Raw genomic sequence first — 18,453 nt, forward strand, 5'->3', positions numbered from 1 at the left:
TCCTATTCACACACACACATACAAACACAAAACAACAACAACAACAACGGAAAAATAAGTGGAGAACTTGGCTTTTGCAGTGATGCTTTTTTTTTTTTCTCTCTAGCATGGCATGTCTGACAACAACACATGGTCACCCAACAGCATCAGCTGCTGCTGCTGCTTGCCAGAGGTCAACTGTGCTGTCTGCCCAGAGCCTTTATTAAAGTCCCAACTACAGAGGACTCACACTGTAAGAATAAAACAAGCAACCATCTGCAGCAAAAAATACAGTTGCCTATCGTGCCAACCATTTCCTTCCAACAGACTGCTCTTAAAGTCTTACTTTTTCCTAATCTTTTTATTCTGCAAGGTAATTTTGTCACTGGACAGCTCATTAATTTCATTGCTCATTACTGAATTTATCACACTGCCACCTAAACACTGCCATTAGGCCTTATTGCCTTTGCCAATGGAGACCAAATACATTCAAGACTTTGTTAAGCAAGATACTCAGAACAGCAGATACTGTAACTTATTAAAGCAATTATTGCAATGCCAGGCATTTGAACTAACTCATGTACTTGCAGAGACTGGTTTAATTAGACTGACAGTGAAACATGTAGACATTATATTTACAAATCGTGAATAAACAAATTATTCATCACAGAGCATTTAAAGGACTAATATCATGAAAGTCATATGTAAAACAGCGAAAAGTAGTAAAAAAGTCTAACTTAATCAAAGTTACTGTCAGATAGCCTGAGTTAATCTACATTTGCTTCACTTACATTTTCTGTAGTTCCAGTAATTACATGTAATCCATCATAAGTTGATTTGATGTACATTCCCTAAATGTAAGTGAAAAAGGACAAGTTTAAAGGTAAAAAAACCCATGCAAGTATCTGATCAACCAACTGTTGGCAACAGACTTAAAACATTACTAAAAACACTTGGCAATTCACATGTTTTCCCCAGAAAAGTGTGGTCTACTATTACAACATTATAAATCTCTTCACAGACCATTTTTACTGTAATTAATTATAACATTTATAATTACTTAAACTAGTATGTGAAATGCAATTTAGAAACACTGTCTGGTTGGTAATACCAAACACCACTGGTTTTGCTGCCTTGCTGCTCTTTGGCCTTGAGCAAAAACTTTCCTTACTGCCCAGTCTGCCCTAGAGAATTACAGATCTTACTAGACAGCCACCAGCTCTCTCCATATCAAGCACACTTATACAGGTTGGCTACAGATACTGACTATATAATCTTTTACAATTTCTCTTGGCAAGTCACTATGCAGACTGTCTTGTAACCGCAGCGCTGACATAAGCAATAAAAGCTCTGGTAGATGTATTTGTGGCTGTCTATGTTAATGCTGACTGTGAATGCAAGGGCAAACTCAGATTAAGTGGTGGTGACCATATGAACACCAAATTAAAAATAATCAGCAGGCTATAAACTAATAATTACAGAGATTTCTCAACAAGAGGTGACCAGCACAGTAGCTTCATCATTTATGAATACCATATCTCTTTACTGTTCCCACATCTGTTGTCAGCTGTACTCACACAGAGCTGTTCAGAACTGGAGGTTATTCAGAAGTCATATGCAGCTTTTGTGTCTGAAGTTACCACATTTGCTTCAAAGTGCAAGAAAAAGACTCCAACATGTTTTTGCCCCTTCCTCTCCAGCCAATTCCCTTTCTTGTTTGCCTGTCAGTATCCAATTCTGTGCACCTATCATCATTTTTTATTTAGACCAAGCTAGGCTGACTCTGCTTCATTGTAGCTTGGGCATTAACAAAGAGGTCCCCGTAATTTCAAGAATGCATGACTGATCCAGTCAAATCCAGTGGCCCATGGAAAACTCTATAGCACACTAACACTGTAAATCTTCCTCTAACAGTGTTGATCTCCTCTGCCTTTGGGGCCAGGGGGGAAAAACAAATGTACTTGCAAATATAAAATCCCTCCATCTCATTCTAACATGTCTGTTCCCCAGCCAGAAAATCCACCAAGATTTCAAACTCAGTTTTTCATAAGTAGAACTCCGCAAAGCAACATCCACTGAATTAATTAGATTCAGTAGTTATACAGTCACTGAACATTTAAAAGGATGTCTCATATTCCTGCTAACAGCAGGCCACAAAAATCCTCATATTCTTCACAAACTTGCTAGAATGACACATAAAAATGGGTATTTCAAAAAACAAACACCGTTTCTCATCACCTTCTTCCTCGCTTCCAAAAAATGGCTGGCTACTCTAACCTGCAAAAATAAAAAGTCTGATTTCACAAGCATCTGTAAATACTCCAATACCCTGGAACAAATCTGCACCACATTAAAAATTACACTTGGGATCAAACATATCAACATGCATACCCATTTCCAGCAGCCACTCCAGCACACCACCTGACAATTTAACCTTCAGAGTTCCTCCCCATATCTCTTTCTGTTCCCCATAGGATATCAATGGTTTTGAAATATCTTGCTATACATACAGACATGCAGTGGCTCATAAGACTACCTATTAAACGCTGCGGACATCAAGACACTCGAGATTCAGTTCTTACCAGGCCTTCCCCAGGTTTAATGTTGGTTAAGTGAACCTCCTCCAGACACGCACATTGGCTCATCAATGGATCTGTAGTTGATCGGATGGCTTTATCACAAATGCCATTTAAAGTTTTGGCCTACAATGAGAACATACAGAAAACCGTTACAAAATTTCTCTCCTGGCTTCTTCTTCTTTCAGTTTCCAAAAACGGAAGTTAGTTTCTAAAACTCGGTCCACTATTCTACATCTTCTTTCTGTAACCTAGTACAAACAATCTGTTTCCATTAGTGCCAACTCAAAATCACTAATAGATGCCAACACATTCTCTGTTTTAAAAAAAAATAAATTAAAACCATAGTAAAAATAAATGTTGGTTTTAGGGTTTACCTTAACAAAAATACAATCCATTAAAATAATGGGACATTTCGATGATTCCTTGTGGGAACAACTAACAGTTTTTCATATTTCTACTTCTGCTATGAGAATAAAATCGATCATGTGTCACCAAAAAGTGAGGTGTTGGCCAGTGAATTATCTGCAAAAAGGTTTACAGTATGTGGTCGGACATATAGCACTTCAGCATTACTTCTCTTTACTGTGCCTCTGATCTGACCTTTTCTGGAATGCTTACACAGGCAAGGTTCATATTTCTTTTTGACCAAAACATAACTGATCCTAGGCCGACATTATAACTAAAGGCAAATTCTGACCTTGTATGTGTGTGTCAGTAAAGTCAGAATGGCTTTGTCTTGTATAAATTTTAACCAGTAGAAAAGCTAAGTAATCAGAAGAAAGAAAAAAAAATGTAGTAAAAAAGAAAAATCTGTGCTGTCCTTACAATCACAAATTAGAATAATGCCCCACAGTGTGTTCTAGGTCTTGACATTAATTGAAGCAATGCTGAAATTGAAAGTAGGACACAAAAGCTTAAAGAACAAGGGAGGAAGGATTAGAACACAGTAGTTAGTTATACACAATCTGGGAACCAAAGGTAAGCCACCTTTCACAAGGTATTTGAATCCTTCACAGTAGACATATGTAATTATGGGGTGGGGGAAGCTGTCTGGTAGGAAGACATTGCTTTGGACTACAATGGTCCGTGGAAACAATAGTTCCAATGGTTTTTGTTTTGTTTTACATCAATTTTATACAGCAGCAATAAAACAAACCAAAACAATGCTTAAGTGCAAATGCAAGGAACTGCTCAAACAAGGGAACTCCAAACAACAATACTTAGCTCCAGAGTGGGTGTGCACAAATGGAAAAAGAAAGATGCAAAAACACTCCCTTTTACGTGGTCTAATTAGTTACTGACAAGATTATTTTTAGTTATTGTGCTGTTAAATTCCTAAGCATCTATGAGCTAGCGGAAGGCCTTATCAAAGAGCACAGCCTGGTTCATGTCAAAAGCAGGAAGCGATGATTAACTGTTACAAAATATAAAAAGCATTCCATTACACTCCTCATTTGGTCACAGGGCTGTTTCAAACAACTCGGAAAACTCAGATCTTTCAAGCTCAAGTACAATCACAGACAGAACTTCAGTTCTGAGATAGGGCAGTTCTTTTACATACAGAAGCTTAATAAGGCATAGTGTCTGCTTATTAAGGCATTAAAATACATGACAGACATAATTGTTTTATTTAGCCTACAATTATCCTATAGTACTACCCTTCACACTTTCAAATTTGAGGTCTGAATTCTCATGAAAAAAGAGCAGTGCAATGAAACTTTAAGGAACACCTGACTCTGTGCTATGGCGCACACTACCTGACTGTTCACAAATTCCACTAATTTCCTCTAAAGTAAAGTGTTCATAAAATGGTCTATAACAACTTTACTTGTCGGATGTGCTTGTTTGTGTGGGACTGGAAAGCTGTTGTTAGTACAGTCAACGTAGAAGTCACCAAAATAAATGCAGGCAGCTGAGTCTCAACAGAAACATGTACTTACTACAGTCTGAACTTTATCTTCCATGTCAGCCACAGTAGAGTCCTAAAAACAAAACAAGAACAAAACCCCAACATGAACCAATAAACTTCTAAACACATCATCTCTAGAAACTCTGCAAAACTGCCAGTTTAACATTGAACTGAGTTAGTTATTCGTGCTGCACGGATTAATCAGATTAGTTTCAACCAGTAGGGCTCAAATGTACTGTTAAACAACTATTTTCTGGCTCCAGTAGAAAGCAATAATAAACCTTGAAAACTAAGAGAACATGGAATTCAATTACAGCAGCAGACTTTTCCAGAAAAACAGAACTATGCACAATAAAACCAGACTCTCAGAAAGCCAAGCCCACGAGCTTTCTTTTCACTGACAAACCCCACTCTTCTGCACTCTTCTGTCTCAGGCATCAAAAAAATGAATCTAAAAATATTGCTAAAAATAGCATGAAAAGTGATGTTAAAAATATGCTATCAATGACATTCCTGAGGGCAAGAGGACTGCACACAAAGCATCATTTAAACAGCCCAGGTACAAAAGTCTTTAAACTGAAACAAGTTCATGTAACAGGCTACAGAAATCATCATTGTTTTCTGCAAGAACTGCTCAACTGAGAATGGTTTTAGATTCTCAAATTTTAAAAGTTCATCAAGTAATGAAACAAGATTAGCAGTATTTTATTTCTAAGAAGAAATAAACCCCCAAATTCCAAGCATTTAAGCAAGCTTAAATTCCAAGATATTTGCCATAGACATCTAAACCTGCAAAATTATCACACAATGCCCAAGAGAGGCATCCAGAAGCTGTTCCATATTTCTGATCATCCTCAATATTTTTCTGCTCCTTCGTACCTACCTCTGCTTTTAAAGACAGAAGTAAAAAAAAAAGCGCATGTAGTTCTCCAGATATGGATACATCAGCGACATATGAAATAGCTCAGTTATGTTCTCTTCTGTTTTCATGACAACACTTTAGCACCTTGTTCATTGTTGTGATGACCAAAGATTGAGGTCACACTTCTACAGCTTGTCACCAAAACCTTCAAGACCATTCCTGAACACTAGTACCAAATTTAGACTCAATCACTGTAAATCAGCATAATTTTTCTCTGCTAAATACATCTGCATAAATCAACAGTTAATGTTATCTATCTTCATGAAGCCCAGTTGCTCAGTAATGCAAAATCCTTCTGCTCCTTTTTTATTTCCACTAATTATTATTTTATCCTTGAAGTTTGCTTACAAAAGTTGAAGAAACAGTGGAGTAAACTCAGTTTTGTATCTATATCGCTGTCGTAAGAGTGAACTGGACTCTTATGCATTCCAGTCTTGCCTATTATTCACCCATTTTTACACATAATTTGTGATCATACAGAGCAGCATAGGTTGCACGAGAGCCACACTGGTTTATTCTCCACTAGGAGAACTGACCATTTATTCCTACACTCTATTTCTTAATAAGAATGCCTTCTCATATCTAAAAACTCAGCTTAAGTTTTTTAACTGTATCTGTCCCTTCCAGTGGATGCCTTCAGATCACTCTAATGTATCTGTAGTGTCCCAGCACAAAATAGTGTTGACTCTTCCCCCATTAATGACTTCTCTCATATGCACCAATCCCATTCTTTACTACAGCTCATACCAAATTGGCAGAGAAGTACTCTAACATTTTTTAAAGGGTTAGTTGCATTAATCAACTTCCATTCTCCTGCCATCAAAGACTGATTTAACTGAAAGATTAGATAACATTTTTAGTACTTTTATTAATGCAGTTCAGCAATCTCATAACTCAGTTCCTATAGCACTCTTGGGTGAACACCATCTGCTGCTAGAAATGGTTACTGTTCTACTTCACAATCTGCTCATCTGTAGCTGTAAATCATTGGCATTAAGCAATTTCAGCACATACAGCACACAAACAAGAAGGGCATTCAGAAGCAAGCCAAACTTATGTGCCTTTGAACTTAAAATATCCAGACACTGCCCTATCACAACAATACAGCTGATATAATTGGTCATCGTCACAGCCCGACAACTCACAGGATGTTTCTATCCTTTGACATCATTCCCCCCAAATGGGGAGAGAATCACCAATGTCACAGGACATGGCTCTTCAGAGTTCAAACAATATAGTCACTAATCAATGGCTACAAGAAAGTTCAGCAGGAACATGTTTCACAGCCAAAGCAGTGACACACTACCAGAACAGTTTTTAAGACAGGCAGTATTATTCAGAGAGCTAAATGACATCATTTGCCAAGACTGCCACAGTTATGCACTCTTTTAGTTGTTACCAATATGAGTGCTCAGCGCAAAGATGATAAATGGAAGTTTTTGAGACAAAACACTGTGGTCTCATAGTACGGGCAGAAGCAGCCTTGCCAGTGGGATTTGTATCATAAAGGCAGCAGCTCCTTCCATTACATGCAGGCTTTCCCATTATTTCCCATCTGATGGCTCAAACACACTGTTTGGTAAAAAACCTGAGGAGTCTGCACCAATGCAGTAATATTTTTGCCTAGAGTTAGCACACATAACTGTTTTTCAACATGTCCGGAAGTTTAAAGTCTTCCAGGTGTACATCAACTGTTTCAAAAACTAGCCCTCTTTACATTAAAACTCAAGAAAATATGAGTAGCCTTTAAGCCACAATCACTTAAGATATGGCCAGCAATAGTAAAAACTGGAAAAGAAGGTAAAGAAAAAAAACAATTTAGAAAAATGGACAACCAAAACTGACCTCCATGGACCTTCAAAGTTTCAAGTAAGCTCTCATTTCCCAATCTGCCTTTCCCTTAGAACTCTCTGCACACAGCAAGTACATGACTTTCCCAAACATCCCCCTTCCTTCCTTTTTGGAAGACAAAGAGGAAAATAAATCAGCTGACCTTCTGAACAGTAGTAGTGAGATCCAAGCAGAGCTGAATGATTCTGTTCTTCATTGATGAAAAGTCAGCAATGCCTGTAAATGGGGTCCTGCAACAAGAGAAAATTCCCTTAGATCAAAGGGACCAGACTTCTCCTATCCTACCTTATCAGTGAGGAACAGCATGTGAGAGCAAGAGCTGTAACTCTGACATTCACGCAAGCATGATAACACAGCTTTAAAATATAAATATTCCTGACTGCATAGTCCCGCTGTATCCTTGGACCAAATCTGGTGAATGTCTAGCCCTGTGATAAGCAAGTTTGGAGAGCAAAACCAGAAGAAACCATCAATTTTCCAAACTGCATTTCTCTCAGCTACATTGTCAAGCCAGATGACACTGTGTTGTAAAAATCACACCCCTGGGTTTGCCAGTGAGTAGATTTCTACCTTAGAAGTCTTCAATTACTAAATCCAGGTGAGATAAAAAACCAAAAAAAACCACTCTCTAAAAGAAGAAGAAAAATGGATTTCATACTTTACACACTGAGATGCAGTGAGGCTCAATCTTAAGAGAAGGATCACCGTAAGTAGAACAGCTTTAGAGACTCTCACCACAGACCCTCCAGACAGCTGAGAGGGCTAGAAGGGGATTTAGAAGTAACCCAAGCACGTTTGGAAATGGACAAACCATCCATCTTGCTGATGGTGAGTTGCAGAAGAAATTTTAGGGCAAGCTGCCAGCAACAGGGTGACATGAGAGGACGACACCAGAGGCACAAGCTGTTAACATCACTGTCTGGACACGGAACCAGTTCCTTACTGGAGATCAGGGACATTGAAGGATAAAAGCTCTCCTTGCTGCCTGTCCCCATGTAGCTTTCCTCCTAACCTTCCTTCTCAGGAAAGCTGGCAAGGGATTAGAGAATTGACATTCATCTGTTATCCTGACCAGGATCCCAGCCAGCACCCGACCAGCTCTGTTGTCTGTTTGGTTCTGCTACAGTTGTCACAAAGAAGCTCCAGCTCTTGCCAGGGAAATAAACAAATAAATGCAGAGGGATAGTCTTTCCTACTATTCAGTTTTCATGCTATAGAGCTAAAGCCATGATTTCAGCAAAACATTAAAAGTTCTTTTAGAAAGGGACCTGCCAGTGACAAGTAATTTAGAAGGTGAGAAGGTGAGAGAAGAAAGTCACATGTACGAGAAATTTGTCTGAAAATTGGTCATTTGCTCTGAACAGGAAGACCCCTACTTTTATAAATACTATTTTGGATCCAATGTTAAAGGTTTCACTGGTTTTAGCAAGAGTAGATACCCTAAATTAAATTTGTCCACTAGAAGCTTTCAGTATTGCCAGATGAGGTGAGCAAAATCAAGATCTTTACACCCAAACATCTGGAAATTGTGCTGCAAGGAGAAGCAATTCATTATAGCAGTAAATTAAAATATAAAGATTTTATTCTTACCTGTCCAACCATGCAAGCAAGGCTTTTGCAGCACCAATAAGCTCTACCACGGAAGTAAGGAATTCATTGGGGGGCTTGCGAGAGGTGGTACCATCATAATTGGAACTTTTCCTACGGCTACTGATGTAATTTTGCAGATTGTTGGATGACGCTCGCAGTTTGAGAACCAGGTTCTTCATATTGTCTGTTTCAAGCCCGTAGTTCTGCAAGGAATAAAAAGTTTGATAGATCTCCCTTTTTAAGTCCTCCTATTTATTATACAAGTTACAAACTCAACTGAGGATTTGCCCCCTTTTTTTTTTCCTGGGTTTCTTGGTTTGGGGCTTTTTTTGGAAAAATGCCTTCTAAGATTTGTTCTACATGACATCCACAAAATAATACTTCTCTGGGTGCCAAACTCACTCAGTTTCTGACATTAATGAGATTTTAGGACACTTTTCAATCAGAATGATGGCCCAATGTCCTATCAGATGTAACTTATATTTAAAATGTAGTTGGAGTAAAAGGAATGTGCTGTTTTCGTTAAAGGAAAGCAAATGCGCCTTTTTCTTTTTTTTTTTTTTCTTAAAATGTCTTCTGGAGAGGTTTCAGCTACTCAACTACCTTTAAAATACCCACCACCTCCTATGGAGAAGATTCCAGTGGGTCTAAATTACACAAGTGCCTCTGTCCTCCCCCTGAGGGCTCTTGGCAAGGAAATAGCCTTATAGTGTAGCCAGCAGCATTGGTTGAGAAGATATGTCCAATAAATGCCACTAGTGCAATAGCAAAGGACATTCTTAAATTTTCCAGGATCACAGAGAGGGGAACATTTGGATGACTAAACAATGTTAAAGTATTTGCACACTGTCATGTGTGAATTTATCACCTTTGCATTTTAAACAAAAAAAAACCAACCAACCAAAAAAACCCAACCAAAACCCACACCCCAAAAACAAGAGCATCATTCAGTTAGTTTTTTCCCCATCACAGGACATTGCATATTAGTCTATTTTTGAAGAAATACCTCTTCACCAACGGGGCTGGCTGCGGGGTAAGTTCCTGTGACCACAGGAATTTGAAAATAGCCGTATGCCAGAAACCTTCTCCTTTAACAGAGGAATTAGAGGATGCTGATCCCCCCTCCCCTTCCATAAAGGGACAGAAAATGCAGCATATTTTTTTCTGTTCAGTGATATAACCACCTAATCACTGTGGTCAGAACTTGAGAGAGTCTCCATAAAACTAAGTATCTCCAGGCCTTTCTCTCATTCAGGTGTAAAATTTGGGCCAAACACTTATAGGTGTCTGTGACTAGAGCTGGCCCCAGCACTTTAAAGAACATATGTTGATACACCAGGTTAAATTTCAGTTTTGGCCCTAAAACATTCACATACTCCTTATCACACCTTATTTATACAGCGGGTCACTCCAGTGTGACTTTTCCAGTTCAGCTAGTTTTTAAATTATTCTGTCAAGTAGTTCTCAGTTTTGAGGTAGACTTCAGCAATGCAGGTGTGGCCTCTGGAGATACCAGGGCTCCAGCTTATGGCTGCAACTGGTTTCCTCAACAGTTTATCAAGAACACATCACAGTTCTTCAGTTACTGCACTAAGCTTTCCTACAACTTCTCCCAGGGACTTTATGGAGTGCACCCAAGATGTCTAAACCACCATGCCTAATGAGCAGAACAAGGAGTGTGAGCCCATCAATACCGGAGACCAAATTCTCCAAGTTTAACCTGTTTGCTCTAATACACAGAAATCATTATGCCCCTTCAGCAGACATAGTAATGCTTCTCTGCAAGCTGACACTAACTGACCCCCTCACAGACAACACCTATTCTGCTATTTTTCTGCTCCTTCACTTGCAGTGTCCAGTCTGTTGGGAGTCATGGTCTGCGGAAATAAACTATGCAAAAAATCTATTGCCTTTTTTACTGTAGTGAGCCTTCAGCTGGTGTAACTCCTTGAAGTAGCTCACCTCAGGGTCAGGTGAGTGCAAGCAGAAAGATGACTAATCGGAGAACAGGAGGGAGTGGAGGCAGCAGCTGACTTGGATTAATTTAACTTGTCATAGAGTAGTAGGCCCAATTCAGGACATACAGAAATGCTGATAGTGTATGAGCACACCAAATAGCCTTATCAGCAACACATCACTGAAGTTCAAGGCTTAGCAGGCTTTTTAAAAATATTTCTTCAGGACTGAGGCTACAATATTTAATTATTTTATTATTTAACCAACCAAAAGCTTTTAGATATTGTTCATGAACCAAAGAATATATTTTCCTACCCCTCCCAATTTCAAACATCAAAGTTGCTTTCATCAAAATAGGCTGAAGCCAACGGTCAAAAGCAAACACTCCCAGGTTGTTACTGATTAACCTGGGGAACCATACACAGGGCTGAAGTAAGAGACAACACATGCACGTGCATAAGAGAGCACATGTGCACAAGAGCACACTCTTTCCAAACGCCATTGCACTTAATGAGAAAAAGTACACTGACCAAATAATGGCTTAAGATCAGGCAGCCAACATTTAAAATCACAATTCAAAAAAAAGCATGGCTAAGCCAAGTCAAAAGAGCACAGCCGTTGTGTCAGAACTGACTTGGGCTGATCCAGAGCTCTGCTATTGTCCAGAGGCAGCATTGCCTTCCCCTTCACAGCCATGCTCATGTGCTGTAGTGGATCTGCTGGCTGATCCAACTGGAAATCAGCTTCGGGGAAAAAATAAAGATCGAATGCCTGCTCAAAAGCAGATTCAACTTACTGCATGCTTATATAAACACTAGAGTTCATAGAAACATCGAATGGTTTGGATTGGATGGGACCTTAAAGATTATCTAGGTCCAATTCACCTGCCATGGGCAGGGACACCTCACACTAGACCAGGGTTCTCTCAGTCCTGTCCAATCCCACCTTGAACACTTCCAGGGAAGCAACATGCCCCAGTGTCTCACCACCCTCACAGTGAAGAATTTCTTCCTAATATCTAACACAAATCCACCCTCTTCCAGTTTGAAACTGTTCCCCCCCTTGTCCTATCACTACACACCCTTGTAAAAAGTCCCTCTCCAACATTCTTGCAGACTCCTTCAGGTAATAGAAGGCTGCTATAAGGCCTCCATGGAGCCTTCTCCAAGTTTAACAATCCCAACTCTCTCAGTCTGTCTTCATAGGAGAGGTGCTCCAGCCCTCTGATCACTTTTGTGGCCTTCCTCTGGACTCACTCCAACAGCTTCACATCTTTCCTACGCTGGGGACTCCAGAACTGGACACAGTACTTCAGAAGGGGTTTCATGAGAGTGGAGTAAGGGGGAGAATCACCTCCCTTGACCTGCTGGCCAAGATTCCTTTGAGGCAGCCCAGGACATGTTTAGCTTTCTGGGCTATAGGTGCACATTGCCAGCTCATGTTGAGATTCTCGTCCACCATCACCCCCTAATCTTTTTCCTCAAGGCTGTTCTGAATCTATTCTCCACCCAAGCTGCAATTATGCTTGGGATTGCCCCAGCCCAGGTGCAGGATCTTGCACTTGGCCATATTGAACTTTCAGCATGTGCCCTCCGCTCAAGACTGTCAGGGTCCTTCTGGATGGCATCTCTTCCCTCCAGCATGTTGACCACACCACACAGCTTGGTGTCACCAGCAAACTTTGAGGGTGCACTCAATTCCACTGACCACATCCCAACAGAGATGTTAAACAGCACCAATCCCAGTACTGACCCTTTAGACACACCACTTGTCACCGGTCTCCATTTGGACATCAAATCATCGACCACTGCTTACCAGCCAGCCAATTCCTTATCTGCCAAATGGTACACCCATTAAATCCTTATCTTTCCCACTTAGAGACCAGGATATCATGGCAGGACAGCGTTGAACACTCTGCACAAATCTAGGTAAATTATTTCAGCTGCTCTCCCCTTGACAATATTGTGACCTCCATCATAAAAAGCCGCCAAAATTGTCAGGCACAATTTGCCCTTGGTGTAGCCATACTGATTGTCACCAACCACCTCCACCATTTCCATGTGCCTTAGTAGAGCCTTCAGAAGGATCTGCTCCATTATCTTGCTGGGCACAGAGGCGAGACTTACTGACCTGTCGCTCCCTGGGTCTTCGTTTTTTCCCTATTTGAACATGGGCATTATGTCGCCTTTTTTCCAGCTAGTGGGAACTTTACCACACTGCCACAGCTTCGCAAATATGATAGAGAGCTGCTTTGCAACCTCATTTGGCACAAGGTACTGTCACAGTCACCCATTCTTGCTCTCCCCCTTTTAACAAAAACGCATCCTAAAGAGTCCCCGGGGGTCTCACATTTCATAATATGACTAAATTTAAGACTTCTAGAAAACTGAAAACTCATTATAAAATTAGCCACAAAGGATAAGTCTTTGCGTGTGCATGTTCTATTTTATAATATAAAGTTATATTTTGTTGCACTGCAACTATGCTGGCAGAACATTGCTTTTGACAAATTCACTGGTAGCATAAACTAAAAACTATGCTATTTATGTTTTGTGGTTTGTTGTTTGTTTGGTTTGTTGGGTTTTTTTAGATTGCTTAAAAATATCATTTCCTCATTTTAACCTCAAGAAAAATCAGCTGGTTTTTGCTTCCAAACTCTTCCATCATACAGTATAGGTAAATATTAAAAAATCTAATCCAAAGAACACATTAAAAGTGAAACTATTTGCATACAGTTTCCTGTTAATGCTTGCACTGTTCTATATTAATTAAGCCCGAACAGGCAAGTCTACTCATCAGGGAATATTGAATAAGCATTTAGTTTTCAGTACCACTTTAGATGCTTTTCATGCCAATTATTTGGCTGAGAAAGTTTATTTTCTGGATCCTTGCCCCTGCTTTTATGTTTTTGCAAGAGTTGAAAAAGCGTATTTACATATGTTTGCTCCCTCCTCCCCCAAAGATTTCAGTCAACTAAGAAATGTCTTCCTTTTATCCCTCTTCTCCCCTAAGCAAATATTTTCATTGACAAAAAGATGGAGGCACTGAAGTTGATGGGGTTTTGCCCCCCCGACTCCCCCGCTGGGGAATTCAGTTTCTTTGATACCTCCAACACCTGTTCAGAAAAGTGTATTAGACCAGCTGAAGAGCAATGGAAATATTTGCTCACAAGAAACCTTCATTTTTTATCCTTGCCCACACTCTCTCCTGCTGTCCCTTCAGCTGCAGGTGTTGCACATGCAGCCACTGCTATGAGGAGATGAGGGAACACTTCTTCATCACCAAAGGAGCAGAGAAAGATGTATTAATTTCTCTTTCAGCTACACTGATTCTGGAGTTTGATTTCTGTGGCAGTGAATGCCATAGATGCAGACATATTTTCAGTTTGTCAGTATAGCTACCAAAATGAGCCCTATCCCTATAAAATCTGAAAAAGGGGGGTTGTGGGGGGAAGGTGTATTTTGTGTCCTTTCTCAAAGACAGGACTACCTTTACACGGATTTTTAACAACTGATCTACTGAGGCTGGAAAAAAGGTCTGTACAGTCAATGCTTGAAAAGTCTATCAGAGAAAGATGGTCCAGAGGCAACTGCTCTGCTATCTATAAAGCTGCAAGCATTTTGCAGTGTGAGGGAATCAAAGCACAAAGCACACAACTGAAGGAAGCTCAGATGGAAAACTGCAGAGACTAAACTAGGGAAAAAAAAAAAATTAAAAAAAAATCTACTTGAGAACCACCAAAAACCCCTGTCAGCCATTTCCCATCCCCATCACCAAGAGCTACAGCTTTCAAAGCCTGACCTCAGGCTGGCCCAGCCAATACCACATTCCCACAGCATGAGCTAAAGGCATTTGGGGTTGGGGGGGTGGGGAAGAGAAAAAAAACAATCCCTGAAATAGTTCTTTTGCTTTTTACTTCAAGACCCCAACCATTTGGGAAATGTCCCCATATATATACGCACACACAAAACGCATCCACTAGATTATATCTACAAGCAGACCCACTTTCAAAGAACTAATACAGGTGGAACAGAGAACCCTTTATATTCTCACACAAAAAAAGAGAACAAAGTAAAAACCTGGCTGTCATTACAACTTAAAACACACCATTCCCTCAAGAACAAAACTCAATGGTGATTTTATGCAACAATCCCAAAAACTCAAGGAAAGGGGCATCAAGAAGGTGACAAAGGGCATACCTAAAAACACAGGAATTCTTCCTCCACCTCTTAAAAGGGAGCAAGGATTTTTCAGCTGCAATATTTGAACTCTAATGTATTAACTTGATCTGCCTTTCACAAAAGATTTCCAGAAATGAGTCTGAGGTCAAAACTTTTGTCTACAAAGGAAATCAGAAGGAAATCGTAGGAGATAAAACACAGCTTTCAGTTCTGGCAGTCATCCAGCTTTGTTCATTTTATTCTAATATTTTAAAAAGTAGGAAGAAACTGCCTTTGGGGGCTGCCACATCCATTACTTCAGTCAGCACTGTATACAGCACACAGTACACTTACTAACTCACCAGACCTCTTTACTTGCCTGACAGATGATCCCTTCCCTCATCGTATCACATTTCAGGCTAATTTCCATTCTTCTATTAGATTTTCAAGTTATTTGTTAAAAACTTTTGATAGATCAAATACGCACGAGAAAATAAAATATTTTTCAAATATAAGAGTAACTCTCTGGGAAACATTTCAGATTGTATGAAGTGATTTCATTAAATACACTTCCTTCAGCATGGTCTGGTCTATCCAATTTGTTCCTGGTTATGGATTATGAGTGAGACCCCTGTAGTACCTCTCTGCAGCAAATAAAGCATGTATCGTGTAAGCAATAAAGCCTCTACATTTTAAGAAGGGAAGGTGGGCCAGTGTTGGCCAAAGCACCATGAGACAGCCTTTCCCCTGATGTAATCTCATATACCTCTGCTGCTCATTTGCTGCATTACAAGCACATCTTCAAAAGCTTTTAAATAAAGCCTGCACTAGCAAAACAATCCAAAATACATTTCTTCTTTTCAGAGTGTATTTCTTTTAAAAGTATCTGCATAGTTATGTATAAGGAGTAAGACAGAGGAACAGCTTAAGTTCTGAATCCAATGAGAGTTGAACTCAACATCAACTGAGTTAGCAAAACATCCCTCATTTCAAGAACATTTTTCTTCTCTTTGTAGACTACAGGATTGCCCTAAACCTGTTTCAACTGATGTGAGGAACCATTAGCAGCTGTCATTTCAACAGTATGTGTTCTATCTTCTATGACAAATTCATACTACTTGACAGCAATTTTAATCATTCTGTTCACTAACAGGAGCCACAAGACCTATGCAACTTCTTTCTTTAGAAAGGCAATCAAATTAATTAACATTGCCTCATATCAGGAAGAAGTTACAGCTATTTAAGACAAAACTTACAAGAATTAAACAAATTCTATTTTCTTTTACCATGATGTGTAACAGAAAGCAAGTAACAGATTTTTCTGGCTTGCCTTAGATATTCACCCAAAAAAGCATGTTAAGAAGTTATTTGATTTGCCTGTCTATTCACAACTTAACTAACCAGTGCACACAGGAGATCCACAGCCTCTAGAACCAGTTCTTGGTGTCCAATCCGTGAGATACCCAAGTCTTCAAGGTCCTGGTGAGAAATCTGTAATAGCTGTTCACCATTTATCTTCTCTCGTTCAAATTTATGGACATACTGCTGCAAGCAATCATCCAAGCCTATCGAAGCAAAAAAGAGAAAGAGAGAGAAATAGATGTGATTACAAATATATTTTCTTCTTCTTCCCCCAATTAAAAAGACTATTACAAGAGAAAAACAAAAAACTTGTGAAAGACACAATAGGCAAGTTTATACAGTGTGGTGTCAAATTATGAAAGAAACTTCCAGTAAGATTGAAGACTAGAAGTTGTATCTCAGGGACACAGAAACAGAACACACAGGTTTTCTGGAGCTTTGGGTCACCTAAGTAAGTGCACAAGCCACCTGCTCCTTGTGGATCAAGCTCAGCAGGGTGAGAATGTCATTTAGGTGTCTGCATAGTCAAAGCTATCAGGGAGCATGGATAGACTCAGCTGTGAGGGTAACCCAAAACTCTGAAGGGCAACCAAAGCAACAACAAAAAAATAATTGGCAAAAAAAAATTATTACAACAAGGCAAGGCAAGAACGAAGATCTTGCCTGAAGTCTAGTTAAACAAGCAAACAAAAGCCCAAAAACTCATGGTTCCCCATCCACTTACATATAAAAGGGCTGAATGAATGATGAGAGGAAAGTGCAACAATCAAAGGCAAAGCAATCAAAATTACATTTGGCTCAAGTCTCATTATTCCCTTGATTTATGAGACCCTGCAGTTTCCTGAATCAGCCATTCCTTCCCCTTACTAAGGATTAATGGCACACACCAATAAGAATCTAATTCATTTTTGTATCTATTAAGTATTTTTAAAACAGTCTAGAGTATTTTGTCTCACCAATATCCCCAAAATCCTCACTTTAAATTGTGATTTTATAACCCTGTTCTCTACAGTATATTTTCCCCAGTGATTCCAGATTTTCACTTTGTTTTATATAACTAAACTTCATGTGTTAACGTGTTAAGCCTCTTTCCTTGTGTATTCTGCTCATTTCCTCTGTTCTTAAAGATCCTGTGCACAGCAAAAATCTGGGAAAAACAACTGGATGGTGTTATTTTAAAGATTATGCAGTGCCCTTAATGCTCTTAACATATTAGCTAGAGCAAAAGGTACAGATGCAATTAGCTCCATTTTGTAGAAATACATGAGGTTCACTGAAAACAGCTGACAAGAAAAAAAAAAAAAAACAGATTACAGATTTGCCATCTACTTTGTAGCATCCACAACAGCTACATTATTTGACCACTCATTTGTATAAAATTGAACTTTAGCTGTATAAAGGATGTTTATCCACTGTGCTCGCTAAAAAGGAAGCCATTGAGATGGACAGGATGTTGAATACTGCAGATGAGAAACATGAGCAGCATCCTGAACTACAAGGAAACAAGAGCCAGAAGACCAGCACTCAGTTGCACTCATGGAGCCACAGCAGCAGTTTGGAAAACAAGCACTGCCAAGAAAACATTTGAGACAAATCACAAAGGGGGTTTCTAGGAGTCACATGAAACAAATGCATTTCATAACATCAGCATGAGCAGACACTGCTGCCCTGCAGTGTCTGGTCACAGTAGATCTGTACATTATGGACTCTCATAGGCACAAGGTTACTTAACATACGTTACTTGCCTTTATAATGCTCACTCAGAAATGAATAAGGACAGACACCCTGGCACTCAGCAGTAATGCCTTTACATGACTCGGGAAAGCTTAATTATGGCAGTACATCAAAATCTGGCTGAACAAGCTCAACTCCGCCACGTGCAGAGCTACTAGTGAGTACAGCTTGATTTTTAAGCATAATTATGAATGGGAAAAGACGCGTGCAAGCTGAGCAGCATCTCCCAGGGCTACAGTTGTTTGGGGTGCACTCTTGTTTCTTCCCATCTGTCTTGGCAAAGGCACATAAATTTTGAAAATTGAGCCCAGTGTTCTCTTTCCCACAGGCACCAAATTCTCCCTTAGGCTATACAAACTCTTTTCCCAGGAAAAATAATAAAAAGATCTGTCCCTCATTGTTTAACAATTT

At 39.6% G+C, this 18,453-nt stretch overlaps 1 protein-coding gene across 2 annotated transcripts in view; it reads right to left on the reverse strand.

Moving 5' to 3' along the window:
- The window catches only part of CNKSR3 (CNKSR family member 3), a 57,378-nt gene that overhangs the window by 11,521 nt on the left and 27,404 nt on the right, over positions 1-18,453 (reverse strand). For both annotated transcript variants that reach the window (XM_051615798.1, XM_051615799.1), the window contains exons 2-7: positions 16,348-16,511; positions 8,831-9,033; positions 7,383-7,470; positions 4,499-4,540; positions 2,562-2,681; positions 771-830 (exon numbers count right to left, since the gene is read on the reverse strand). In XM_051615798.1, the coding sequence (XP_051471758.1) occupies positions 771-830; positions 2,562-2,681; positions 4,499-4,540; positions 7,383-7,470; positions 8,831-9,033; positions 16,348-16,511 (677 nt within the window). The remainder of the gene's footprint in view (positions 1-770; positions 831-2,561; positions 2,682-4,498; positions 4,541-7,382; positions 7,471-8,830; positions 9,034-16,347; positions 16,512-18,453) is intronic.

The sequence above is a fragment of the Apus apus genome, chromosome 3, assembly GCF_020740795.1.
Source record: "Apus apus isolate bApuApu2 chromosome 3, bApuApu2.pri.cur, whole genome shotgun sequence".
Lineage (NCBI taxonomy): Eukaryota > Metazoa > Chordata > Aves > Apodiformes > Apodidae > Apus > Apus apus.